This window comes from Myotis myotis, unplaced genomic scaffold, assembly GCF_014108235.1.
Source record: "Myotis myotis isolate mMyoMyo1 unplaced genomic scaffold, mMyoMyo1.p scaffold_m19_p_3, whole genome shotgun sequence".
NCBI lineage: Eukaryota > Metazoa > Chordata > Mammalia > Chiroptera > Vespertilionidae > Myotis > Myotis myotis.
The window spans coordinates 199,777,956-199,790,613 of record NW_023416335.1 but is presented as its reverse complement, the minus strand read 5'-3'; the positions used below and the strand labels follow the sequence as shown (position 1 = coordinate 199,790,613).

Sequence of the window (12,658 nt, the reverse complement as noted above, 5' to 3'; positions counted from 1 at the left end):
TCACTCGGGTGTCTGGGGGAATGCCAACAGAAATATTGGCTCTTCTGCACCCCACTGGGCATACACCTAAGACTCCCTGGCTGCTGTGTCCTGCCTGTCCCTTACTTTTCTTTCCCCTCGTTCTTTTCTCTTGTACGCTGCCTCACCTGATCCCAAGGTTTGTATACCACTTATTCTTGGAAGTGAGGGCATACGCCTAAAGGAATTACTTCCTTTCTTCCCACCCACTCCTTATGTAGTAAGACTGAGTCGGGCTTGCTTGTAACCCTTATTCACCTCCAAGCTCTGTGTTCTCTCTTTCAGTGACATCTGCCATGAGCTGTTGGGACACGTGCCCTTGTTTTCAGATCGCAGTTTTGCCCAGTTTTCCCAGGTGAGGAATGCATATCTTTAGCCTTCTAGCCTCATGTCTCTGGAAGTACAGTTTTGTGCTACCACCTGAGATGGGTGTATGGTCCTATGGAGATACCCATTCTAGAGACCACAACATTTGATTTGTGAATACCTCATCCTCTGAATTAAATTGTTGAATTTTCTAATCTCACTTGTCCTACCAGGGGTGGTATATTAGCCTTTCATCCATGAAAACCCTCTCTGGTTCCATGTAGAAGTGACTTTATCTTGTCAAGCAGTCATTTGGTATATGTTTTCACTAAGTAAGATGACATTTGCCAAGAATCCAATGCCAATAGCCCTACTCAGAGTTGGCAAAAAATAATAAGCCTAATGTTTTTTCACTATTATCAAAATAGCAGGCTAGATCTTGATTAATCTATAACAGTGGTGACCATGTTCAAAAAATGTTTTGGGGATCAGTGAAAGAATTCTACTAATGCTCTCCAGGCTTTGAGAGGTAGCCTAGGACCATCATTGGATCATGAGATTGTTGAATGACAATGCATGCATAGGCCCTACCAAGCCACCAATCACCTGTGTGACCTGAGAAAAGTTGTCTTGAGAGGCCACCCTGTTCTTCAAATGTGTATCAATAAAAAGCCCTCCTGCCACACACACACACACACACACACACACAGGATCAAATGGAATGACCCGTGAACAAATGCTGGACCAAGCATGAATTTCAGAGTAATGGGATTGTGTGTGAATTTTATAAGCAGCTGGAAGAAATAAACATTCTACTGTTGAAGGAAGAGGCTATCACTTAATATATGAAACAAGTGAACAAACAAAAAAGCTAAATTAATTGCTTGCTAAATAAGGAAAAACTGTACTTGTAAGACACAGACTTCCCCAAACAATGAAAACTTGCTTTTATGTAGGGTTCTGGGAAATGTGGATTCAGAGATTGTTGGACATTAAAAAGTGCTTAAGGATTGGTTGAACCTTAACTGTGGAAGCGTTACCACTGGACTGAAGTTACTGCTGATAGGCTGACTTTCAGAAGTGTGGTTCTTGCTGTCCAGTGCCACTGCTTGTTTTGGAAGCTTTAAAATCGGGATTGTTGCTATGGCCAAAGATAAATAAGTTTTCTTATCAGAATAGAACTTTTTGTTCTCACCATCAGAAGCTCTTAAGGCCAAAACCGGTTTGGCTCAGTGGATAGAGCGTCGGCCTGCGGACTGAAAGGTCCCAGGTTCGATTCCGGTCAAGGGCATGTACCTGGGTTGCAGGCACATCCCCAGTAGGAGATGTGCAGGAGGCGGCTGATCGATGTTTCTCTCTCATCGATGTTTCTAACTCTCTATCTCTCTCCCTTCCTCTCTGTAAAAAATCAATAAAATATATTTTTTAAAAAAGAAGCTATTAAGGAGGCTAAGTAATACCCTTAAGCCATTTCCATTTTGGGGGGCTCCACAGAGAAGTGGACAATTACCTGAGTAGACTGTCCAACCTATGAGGGATGGTGGGGGGTGAGGGGGTAAGAAATTAACCAAAGGACTTGTATGCATGCATATGAGTATAACCAATGGACACAGACTGGGGTGGGGGGGAGGAGGGAGGGCATGTGCTGGGGGTTAGGGGTGGCCCGGGAGAGGTCAATGGGGGAAAAGGAGACTTATGTAATATATTAAACAATAAAGAACTTAATTTTTTTTTTTTTAAAAGAGAGAGATGGAAGCTCTGGGCCATGAGTGCCACACAGTTTCAATTTTGACCAGGACAGTCCTAAGGCAGAGAACCATTCTGAAGCTTCCCTGAGCACATCCCTTTTTTATGTAAAGGCAGGACTTGCTTTCTGCTAGAGTAAAAGATGGGATGGGGATGGAACATGTTGGGATCCAGCCCCAGCAGGTCCAGGGGTTCCCAAAGGTGTGGATGGAGTCGATGAAGAAGGAATGACACGGAGATAGCGTTCAGTTGATCAGCATAGCGAGGTTCTCTAGCCAGGTTCTCCAGCCAAGTTCTGTGTTTTATTGTCTTGTTACATCTGTATTTATACCAGTTGATTTTAATCCTATCAATTTATATTCGAAAGGTTAGGGCGTTTCTTATCTCCATTCCAGGGAGTAAAGATTATGTAGCTTAAGTGTGATTGTTCGGAGTTAAAGTGATTAATTACCCACCTGGCACTTAGTTAAGGGGTTTTATTTCCTCCCTAACTCCAAGGAAAAATCCTCACCTGGGGAAACAACCTTTCTTGGGGAGGTGGTCCTGTTTAAAACGCATAGCATTAAGAGGGGGAGCAAACATATGCCATATACGCCAGGTCCCTTGAAACATAAGCTGTGCAGATGTTTCTTCCCTGCAGCGACTGTGTCAAGCAGCAAGGGTGGATCAGCTTCCGGCAGGAACACAGGGATATCTTGGGACCCCTTGTGCTAGGCAATCTCTAGGCTCACAAAGACTGGTGACAACTAGAACAGGGTGCCATTTTGATCTTGGATTTATCAATGGCTCCCGATAGACTTAGAACTGTGGCATGTCTGGAACAGAGATGGGGAAGGGGCAAGAGAGTAGATCCAGGCTAAGCCAGTATCTAGATTTGATTCATTCTAACTGGACAGCGTTTTCTCAGTATGTAATCTGGGCCAGGTGCTGCATTTGGCCTAGACAGGAATACAGGGATAAAGACCATGTAACTTCTTGCTTCATTATGGGCCCAATTCTTAGTTCTTCTCTCTATCTACGTTAATTTCTTGGTTATATCACCCAATTTCATGGCTTTAAATACAAGCTCTAATCTGATGATAAACACATTTATATCTCCACCCAGACTTTAATCCTAAAACTTAGACTTACATATCCAACCACCTATTCAATATCTCCACTTGGATGTCTAATAGACATCTTTATTCATCCTGTCCAAAACTGAATTCTTTATCTTCCTGTTCAAACCTTCTTCACCCACAGCCCCCTATATTAGTTCATGGCAACTCCATCCTTCCAGTTTCTCAAACCAAAAGCACTTGGGGGGACATCATTGACTTTTCTTTCTTACATACCTACAACCATATCTTTCAGAAAATTCTAAGGGCTTACTTTCAAAATATATGTAGAATCTTGTCATTTCTCATCATATTCACTGCTACAACCTAGTGTTAGCCACTAGCATTCCTCACCCTGGTGACTGCAGTAGCCTCATAACTGGTCTCCCCTCCTCTACCCTTGACCCCCCACAGTCTATTCTCACAGAGAAGCCAGAGTGAATCTTTGAAGACATAAATCAAATCTTGCCACTTCTCTGCTCAAAACCCTGTAATGTCTCCCCATTTCACTGAGAGGACAATCTTGAGCCCCAAATAACCAAAAAGGTCCTACATGATGGGGCTCCAGATTCCTGTTTGATATCATCTGTCACTCCCCCCATCCTCTTACTCTGCTTTAAGCATACTGGCCCCTCTCTATTTCTTGAACCAACTGAATTACCTACTCGAAAGTAAAAACCATGAGATAAAGGATATTTATCAATTTTGTATGTTTCCAGAAGAACACAATGTTTTTGCATACGGTAGGAAAGACAAACACACACACACACACACACACACACACACACACACACACACACACTGATACAAGGCAGACTGAAGCAAATGCTGCAAGAGAGACAAAAATACATCTAGAGAAATTTCGCAGTTGAAGCTGTGATGAGAAGTGGTTCGTGACATTTCAGACTCTCCAACTATATATACCTGGATGGATGTCAAGCACTTCTGTGGTTTCTTCAGGGTGTATAATTAAGACTTATCTAGTACCCCAGAAATGTTCCACTTCTGCTGTAGAAGAATAATTACTAAATTGGAATCAAGAGATGAAGCTTTAGACACAAAGTGCTGTGTAACCTTGAGCATATCATCTCCCTTTTCTGTGCCATAGTTTTCTCATCTGTAAAAAAATACACCTGTTGAATCAAGCCAACACTTTCATTCAGCCAACTCTTGATTCAACAGGTGATTGACCAGCTAGGGAACAGTTTCCCCCACTCTAGAGATCTGTGATTCTATGATGTGTGGTTAAGGAAGACTTGACAGAACAATTAGGGTCTCTCTGAGCTCTTCTGAAGACATCTAGCCAACGATCACCTTCTGTGATCAAGTACCTTTATCTTTAACTGAGGATAAAGGTTGAAAATAGGCAGACCCTGTCATGCCAATGACTCTGTTTTTTTCATAATTACAGGAAATTGGCCTTGCCTCTTTGGGTGCACCTGATGAGTACATTGAGAAACTTGCCACGGTAAATTCTGTCTTTCTGTGGTGGGTAGTGGGAGTGTTATGGGTTACAGCCCTCAGGTCTCTGAAGCTTTGTTCTTCCCCTGAAAGCCAGGTCATTTGGAAAGAAAACCAGAATGCACTGGGTTACATTTGCACAAGTGTAATTTTTCACTTGGATTTCTCCTTAGTGGTTGGATTTTGAAATCAGTTGCATGCAGATGCTTACATGTGATTCTAAACAGAGTGCCTTGAAAATATCAATAAGCTGTAATAATTGCCCTTGAGATTTCTCCAGCATAAAGTATGTGTGTATGTGGAAGCAATGATTGATAGGGGGGTCATTCAGAGATTTCAAGTATAGCACAGATGAGGGGATGGCCCTTCATTGATTCTATCACCCTCCAATCTCCTGCCTCCCACTGCTGAGCCTGATGGGATTGTTTGGTAAGTTCAAACAACATAAAGGGAACATCTCACTCTAGTTGATTCCATGAAGAAGAAAGCAAAAGTGGTGAAGAATTGTTCTAGAGAGAACAATTTATTAGGGGTATACTTTGAGGGCACCCTCAATATTCTCCCCCACGGTCACTGCTTCCTGTCTCACCTTGCATTCAGCCAACTCTTGATTCAACAGATGATTGGTTAGGATGAGACACAAGAGACAGAGAGTTGACCTCAGGTCATGCTGATTCAGAGAACAAACCTGCACAAACTCTTACCTGGGCAGTCCTGCCCTTGATCATGGGGCATCTGCTGCCTTTACCTCCCTTGTGGTGTGCTCTCAACTTGACTTTCCATTCCAGATTTACTGGTTTACTGTGGAGTTTGGGCTCTGCAAACAAGGAGACTCCATAAAGGCATATGGCGCCGGGCTCCTGTCATCCTTTGGTGAATTACAGGTATGACTCTAACAGGAACTAACAGTAGATTTGAAAGTGGTGGAAATAGCTGACCATTCTTTTTTTTTTCTTGGTGCTATGGAAACCCCATTGACATTCATTTTGTGATTCAAGCCAGGGGATTAACCTTAAGAGATTGCTGCCTTAGCAGTTATGATCTGATCATGAGTGGGTGTTAATTGAACTATAAGTTCACAGGTCTCCAGGACAGAGGGGCTTCCTGATTCCAAGGTTGAACTGTGCATACAGATGTATGAAAACACGTGCCAGCAAATGTGGTTGGCTCCCTCATCTGTTGATCACCTTATTTGAAAATGTTTGCACTGCATTACTTCTTTCTATCTTGACTGTAGGTTTTAGATGAGCTATAAAGGGTAGAATATAGCAGATGCAAAATAATTCAGTTTACTTCACTTGGGCTAGGGTGTGTGGAAGGAATCCAGGTGAGATGGGAGAAGGCACACAAATGGCCTGTGGGATGCAGCAGGGACCATTGGCCCTGATTTAACTGTGAAATTTTTCCACTTGGTGTTTGCAGTACTGCTTGTCGGACAAGCCCATGCTCCTCCCGCTGGAGCTGGAGAAGACAGCCATCCAGGAGTACACGATCACAGAGTTCCAGCCCCTGTATTACGTGGCTGAGAGTTTTAATGATGCCAAGGAGAAAGTAAGGTGAGATGGCAACTAAGGCAGGTCAGCAGCTCTCGGGACCTCCTTACTTGCTCTGTTGCCACTGATCTGTGGGTGGTTGGCCAGGAGGCGGACCCCAGTGCCCACAGCAATAGTGTGCAGCAGATAGAGCCTCCCACCCTTGTCCCTTCCCACTCTCTGTTGGGAGGGGTTCCTTCGTGAGACCCTATTTCATAGCTAGTGTCCTCACATGCCAATCCCTCCAGACTACCTAGCCACCTGATCCTTGTTCAATACAGCCACCAAATCCATAGATTGAACCCTCCTATGTGAAGAGTAGACACAGAAGTCCCTCCACCAAATCAGTCCTTGAAATCTTATAACCTATGTTCACTTTATTCTCCTAGACACCTACAGAACTCACTCCCTGATCTTCTTCACATCTTTACCCACATTTAACCTTCTTTGTGCGTCTTTCTCTAACCAACTTATTTAAAATCACTACTCAGCCTGACCCTAGCACTGTTTACCCCCTTCTATGACTTATTTTTCTGTTTTCTGCTTATTAATATCTACTATATTGTAGGATGTAAGATCCATGAGGATAGACATTTTATCATTTCTGTTTTCTACTCTTCCCCCAGCCCTTTGAACATTGCATGACACATGGTAGGCACTCAACAAGTAATTAGCAAATGCACCAATCTCAGGGTGTGAGTGAGCCCAGGGGTTCCAACTCTGGAACTTGGATATCCAGCCACTGTACTCCACCAGACTCGATAAACTTGGAGAGCCCTACTAGCCTCCCTTATAATTGTCTTCTCATTCTGGCAGCTTCTACTTTCACCAGAAGCCAACTTAGAAATATCATTTGTGATACCTTTGCATATTATAGATCATTTTTTAATATCTTGTTAATTACATTGCTTAACGTGCATTCCTCCCAGACCTAGGAGTAATGAAGAAGAAACAAGCCTACTGAAGAGTCAGACTTCCTTCGTCTTCCCAGCTTCGCAATATACTGCCAGTATGGCCTTGGTAGACACTTAGCTGCTCCAAGCCTCAGTTTTCTCCACTGTAAAATGAGGAAAATAATAGTACCTTCCCGCTAGAGTTCTTATTAAGATTAAAATAGGAGTGAGAATTATAAAGACTACAGAACAGTAAGAACTTAACATAGTTCTTGGTACAGGACTAAATTTCACTCATAATGTAGTGTTTTCTTCAACTCTTGAGAGCTGTATTCCCTCCTTGCACTGATTTCCAACCATCTCACAGCTTATTTTTTTCTATAACACTCTGTAGCTGGATTCTACTTACTCTTTTTTAAAAATATATATATTTTATTGATTTTTTTACAGAGAGGAAGGGAAAGGGGTAGAGAGTTAGAAACATCGATGAGAGAGAAACATTGATCAGCTGCCTCCTGTTCACCCCCTCCTGGGATGTGCCCGCAACTAAGGTACATGTCCTTGACCAGAATCAAACCTGGGACCCTTCAGTCCACAGGCAGACACTCTATCCACTGAGCCAAACCAGTTAGGGCTCTATTTACTCTTTTTATTTTATTTTATTTAATCCATGAGAATTTTGGCTTTATTGTAACCTGGGTTTTTACTGTAAGCTGCCTCTGTTCTTTTTGGAAGTAGGTGACCAAATAAATATGTGCATACATGTGTTTATATAGTCACATAGACACACAAACAACAAAGGGTTCCCAAGAGGACCTCACTAAAACTCCATTACACTTCTTAGCCTTGTGTCTAAACCTCCTGGTCTAGTGTTTTCTGTGTTACTAATAGCCAAATGAAAGGACATTGAGAAATCTTTCAGAATTACCTTTTCCCCAAATGATGCCCTTCACGCAGATCTATGGTTTTGGTTTCAGGAACTTCGCTGCTACAATCCCACGGCCCTTCTCAGTTCGTTATGACCCATACACCCAAAGGATTGAGGTCTTGGACAATACCCAGCAACTTAAGATTTTGGCTGACTCCATCAACAGTAAGTAACATACCTTTGAGGCTACTCTCTTTCCCAGAAATAGGGAGTTGTGTTTTTGTATCTTCACGATAGAAACAGTAAGAAATTTATTAAATTTCTTGCCACGTTCTTATGAAGATTAAAATAGGAATGAGAACTATAAAGACTATAGAACAGTAAGAACTTAACATAGTTCTTGGTACAGGGGAGGCACGGGAGCCATGCTAAATTTTACTCATAATGTAGTATTTTCTTCAATTCTTGAGAGCTGTATTCCCCTCCTTGCACTGATTGCCAAGCATCTCAGAGCTTGGTAAGAACATGGCATAAGTGGGAGTGGCTCCATGAGACCTTCTTAGTTCAGTGGTCTAGGCTGAGTTATCTACTTAGACTGCATTCTCAAACCTAGTGTGCATCAGAATCACTTGGGGTGATAGTTAAAAATGAATAGTCATGGATCATAGCCCCAGACTACATTCACAAAATATGTGATGAGGCTTGGGAGTTTGTATTTGTAATAAGGTCCCAGGTGATTCTGACATAGGAGGTTTGTATGAACCACACTTTTAGGTTCAATGGCTTAGCTTCTTGCAAGCATCAATGGATGGTCATGTAAAAGAGAAACAGAACAGCTGGTGATTTTCCCCGGGGGAGAAAACTGTTAACTCCTCTCCTGAGAAGAGTCTATGGAAAGAGGAAGCCAATTATATTAATAGCTCTCTCACTTCCTAAAACTTGAAACTATCTAAGCCAGTGGTTCTCAACCTGTGGGTCCTGGTCCCTTTGGGGGTTGAATGACTCTTTCACAGGGGTCGCCTAAGACCATCAGAAAACACATATATAATTACATATTGTTTTTGTGATTAATCATCATGCTTTAATTATGTTCAATTTGTAACAATGAAATTAGGGGTCACCACAATATGAAGAACTGTATTAAAGGGTCGCAGCATTAGGAAGGTTGAGAACCACTGACCTAAGCCATGATTGCCCAAATTCTATCACTGTGAGCTCCTTGAGGGTTGGGGTGCATCCCGGTGATTTCCCCGTACTTTACACATTGTGGACACTTGAAGGGTGTGTGTTCATGATATGAGTGGCTCATCTATTTTTTTTCTAGGTGAAGTTGGAATCCTCTGCAGTGCCCTCCAGAAAATAAAGTGAAGCCATGGACAGAAATGGGTCTGTCAACTGAGAATCTGTTGATAGAAATCCAACTACTTCTTTTATTTTATCTGAGAAAGTCTGAAAATCAAACCTTAATTAGAAATGACAGCCTTAAATCACTTTTTTGAACAAGGTGAAGGAGCAACAAATAAGTCTAAATAATCTGAAATGACAGCCTATTAAAACATACCCCAAAGCATAATGGGGGATCTTTTGGGGTCATCTTTTGATTTTGAGATGATAATCGCATACTCTCAACTGAGTTAAAATGAATAATGTCACTTTTCATCAAAGTTAATTAATCTGTGACCTGCTTCATTCAAGCTTCATATTTACCACAGAGAATTCCTAAAGGAGTATGTATCACTCAATGTAAAACACAAGCCTGTGATTAGAATTGAACTTTGGGGTTTAATATAAATCTTAGCCTACAAAAGTCATCTTCTATTTCATTGAACTATGATTCTAATAACTTCTTTATTGTATTGCCTATGAACATTTTCTTTAATTCAGAACCCTATTAAAATGGTTAGAAACATTAAAATTCATAGTATAATATCAAAACATTTCTGTATGTTTTATTGTAACCATAAATTCTGCTGTGGAAGATAATACAACTCCCCACCTGACTCCTACAACTTGCAGCATCATCTTCTAATCATTGCAAAGTTTGTTTTGGGAGATATTTTGAAGACACTTAAGATTTATTAGATGTTAACTAAAAGCCTAACTGGTAGATATTCAGTAAATAGTCATTGAATGAATAAGGAAATACATTATTAAAGAGCAAATGAGAATTTTTAATTATGATAAAAATATTTAGTGGTTACAAAATGTTGCATTTTTAAGTGTTTCTGGAATGAAATATTTCTCTCGCTGCCTTAGAAATATATTAGCTGGATAATCTTGTGACATGAAACAATGGTCAAAGAATCTGATTTCCAATCCATTGCAGGGGCTCATTGTGATCATCTATGTCATATCTGGATGGATAGTCAATAGACTTAGACTTTTGTTGATTGTACACTTCACATGAACACTGGATATCTGAGGAAGAGTGGGGAGGTTTATAATGCCTTACAAACTGTGCTTTGAAATAATTCTCACATCACACCACAGAATTTAAACCTTTCAACACAGTCCAAATCTATATATACATGCAAATTAATGTTGTAAGCAATAAAATAATGACATGTTCATCAACATAAAGCTAAACCTGTATCTTGAAAAACATAACTTTGGAGATTGAAATGGAAATTTCTTCTTTGAAGCAGAAGGCAGTAGACCTTCATTCCTCTGTTCCCATTTCTGACAGTTGCACACCATTTTGAAGCTTCCTTTTCCTTCTAGAGCTGTAGCATTACCGGTTTTAAATCACAAGCTCCAAAAAGTCAACACTCTGCTGCTAATGACGGTGTTTTTTTTTTTCCATCTGGAAATATTGTGTTGTGCTCATTTTATGAAATAGTTAACATAAAGGAAATTGATTTAAACATCATCATTCTCCAGACATGTTGTTTTACTGAGGGTTCAACACAAGAAAACATGACTTCGCTTTCCTGCCCAACTTTAAGACTTCCCTGCCCAAGTGGTCAAACTTTTTGTCTTTCTAGGGGCAGGAAGTCGAGACCAGTTTTTAAAATAAAGGTCATTATGCTGGCTGGTGTTGCTCAGTTGGTTGAGCATCACTCTAGGCACCAAAAGGTCACCAGTTGGATTCCCAGTCAGGGCACATGCCCGGGATATAGGTTTGATTCCCGGTCGGGGTGCATGCAAGAAGCAACCAGTCAATGTTTCTCTGTCACATAGGTATTTCTCTTTGTCTCTCCCTTCCTCTCTTTAAAATCAATAAAAACATATTTTTAAATAAAGTAACTCATTGATACCATGATCAATGTCATTTCCTGCTCTGAACACTGCATGCCAATGCCAACCTTAGAAATAATTCTTGAAAAACCAAGCAGGACAAATTAGTCCCTCAACTATGGATGTGATAAGAAAGCATCCTGTTCTTTTAAGAGTAATGCTCTGTCACCACTCATTAAAGGATTGTCAAATAAATGCCACCGAAATTAGTCATTAACTGTAGAAGTAAGAATCAACTAATATACAGTGCTTAACAGTGCAGTTTATTGCACTTTCTTGAATGCTCAGTAAAACAACAAATATTTATTTGACCAGCTATTTCCTTGCCAGTTCATTAATGGGACCAGGCTCATTAACATGGTTACCCGGTGGGCTGTGGGGCAGCACCTTGATTCAGCAGGTCCTTGTTTCCGTCTACGCACCATCCCACTCCTGGACCTCCTTTTCTCTTCCACCCTGGGGCTCTCTGAACTAAAATGGAGAGTCTTCCATTTTTCAGTCCTGGCTCAGAATTTGCTCAGATGGAACCACAAACACAAGATCCATTTAAGAGACTCAAACCTCAGAATTCCAAAGATCCAGTTTCTATTTGGTGAAATTAAAAGCTCCATCTCCTGGACATACAGGCCATGGCAGTGGGTTTTCAGCCAATCCCAGTATTAGCCTGTCCTGGATTTACCAGGAGTAAAAATTAAAATGGCCATGTGCCTATGAAGCCCTTACCTGGTACTTTCCACCTACATCTGGAGGTGGGGCAGAGGAGGGAGCTGGAGGAGAAATAGATTCTAGCAGAGGGAAGGGTGAGAGGCATCAAAATAGCTAAAGTCTTTAAGTCTAAAACAGGAGGTGACACTGAGGGGGAACATGAAAAGAAACTGTCAGATTCGCCCAGGCAATGACATACGCTCTGGAGGGTGTGGACATGGGGTTCTTCCATTTCCTTCTCAGCCAGCAGGTTAATTAAAACCAACTCCTGCCCCCCAAAACCTCAGATTCCTCCGTCCACTTTAGGGGAAGATGGGCCGGCTGCTCTGGACCTTAAATATCCACGAGTTGACTTCAGCCAGAACCACGGACAGCTCCCGCCCCGGTTCTGCCCCTCCAGGCCCTGGACAGTCTCCAGTTCCACTGGAGATGACCTGGAGTGTGGCTCCCCAGATAGGCCTCCTCTTGCTCTGCTCTCTCCATCCTCCCAGGTGTCTTGTTAAGAGCCTGGAGTCCTGCCTTGAGCCAGGTACCCAAACCTGCTCCCAAGACCAAGGGTACTTGGTCCCAAGTAGAAATTTACATAAATATGACCTTCCCAAGTCCAGAGTCAGCCTGTTTATTGATGCCTTAGAACAAAAGCTCAGAGATATACATATTCGCTCAGAAGAAAGAGGCCTACAGTTGTATTCTCCTATTTCTTCTGAATCAAAACTGCATAGAGATGAAGTTCTGTCATTTCCCTGGATTAGTTGGGTGCCCTAACCTCGTCTCATTTTAAAGTAGTTTTTGGAA

The 12,658-nt window shown here is 41.6% G+C and overlaps 1 protein-coding gene across 1 annotated transcript in view; it reads left to right on the top strand.

Moving 5' to 3' along the window:
- The window catches only part of PAH (phenylalanine hydroxylase), a 54,593-nt gene extending 44,742 nt beyond the window's left edge, over window positions 1–9,851 (top strand). Inside the window, exons 8-13 of the mRNA XM_036300787.1 lie at window positions 304–373; window positions 4,579–4,635; window positions 5,417–5,512; window positions 6,051–6,184; window positions 8,031–8,146; window positions 9,246–9,851. Of these exons, the coding sequence (XP_036156680.1) occupies window positions 304–373; window positions 4,579–4,635; window positions 5,417–5,512; window positions 6,051–6,184; window positions 8,031–8,146; window positions 9,246–9,289 (517 nt within the window). The 3' untranslated portion in view covers window positions 9,290–9,851. The remainder of the gene's footprint in view (window positions 1–303; window positions 374–4,578; window positions 4,636–5,416; window positions 5,513–6,050; window positions 6,185–8,030; window positions 8,147–9,245) is intronic.
- The last annotated feature ends 2,807 nt before the right edge of the window (window positions 9,852–12,658 follow it).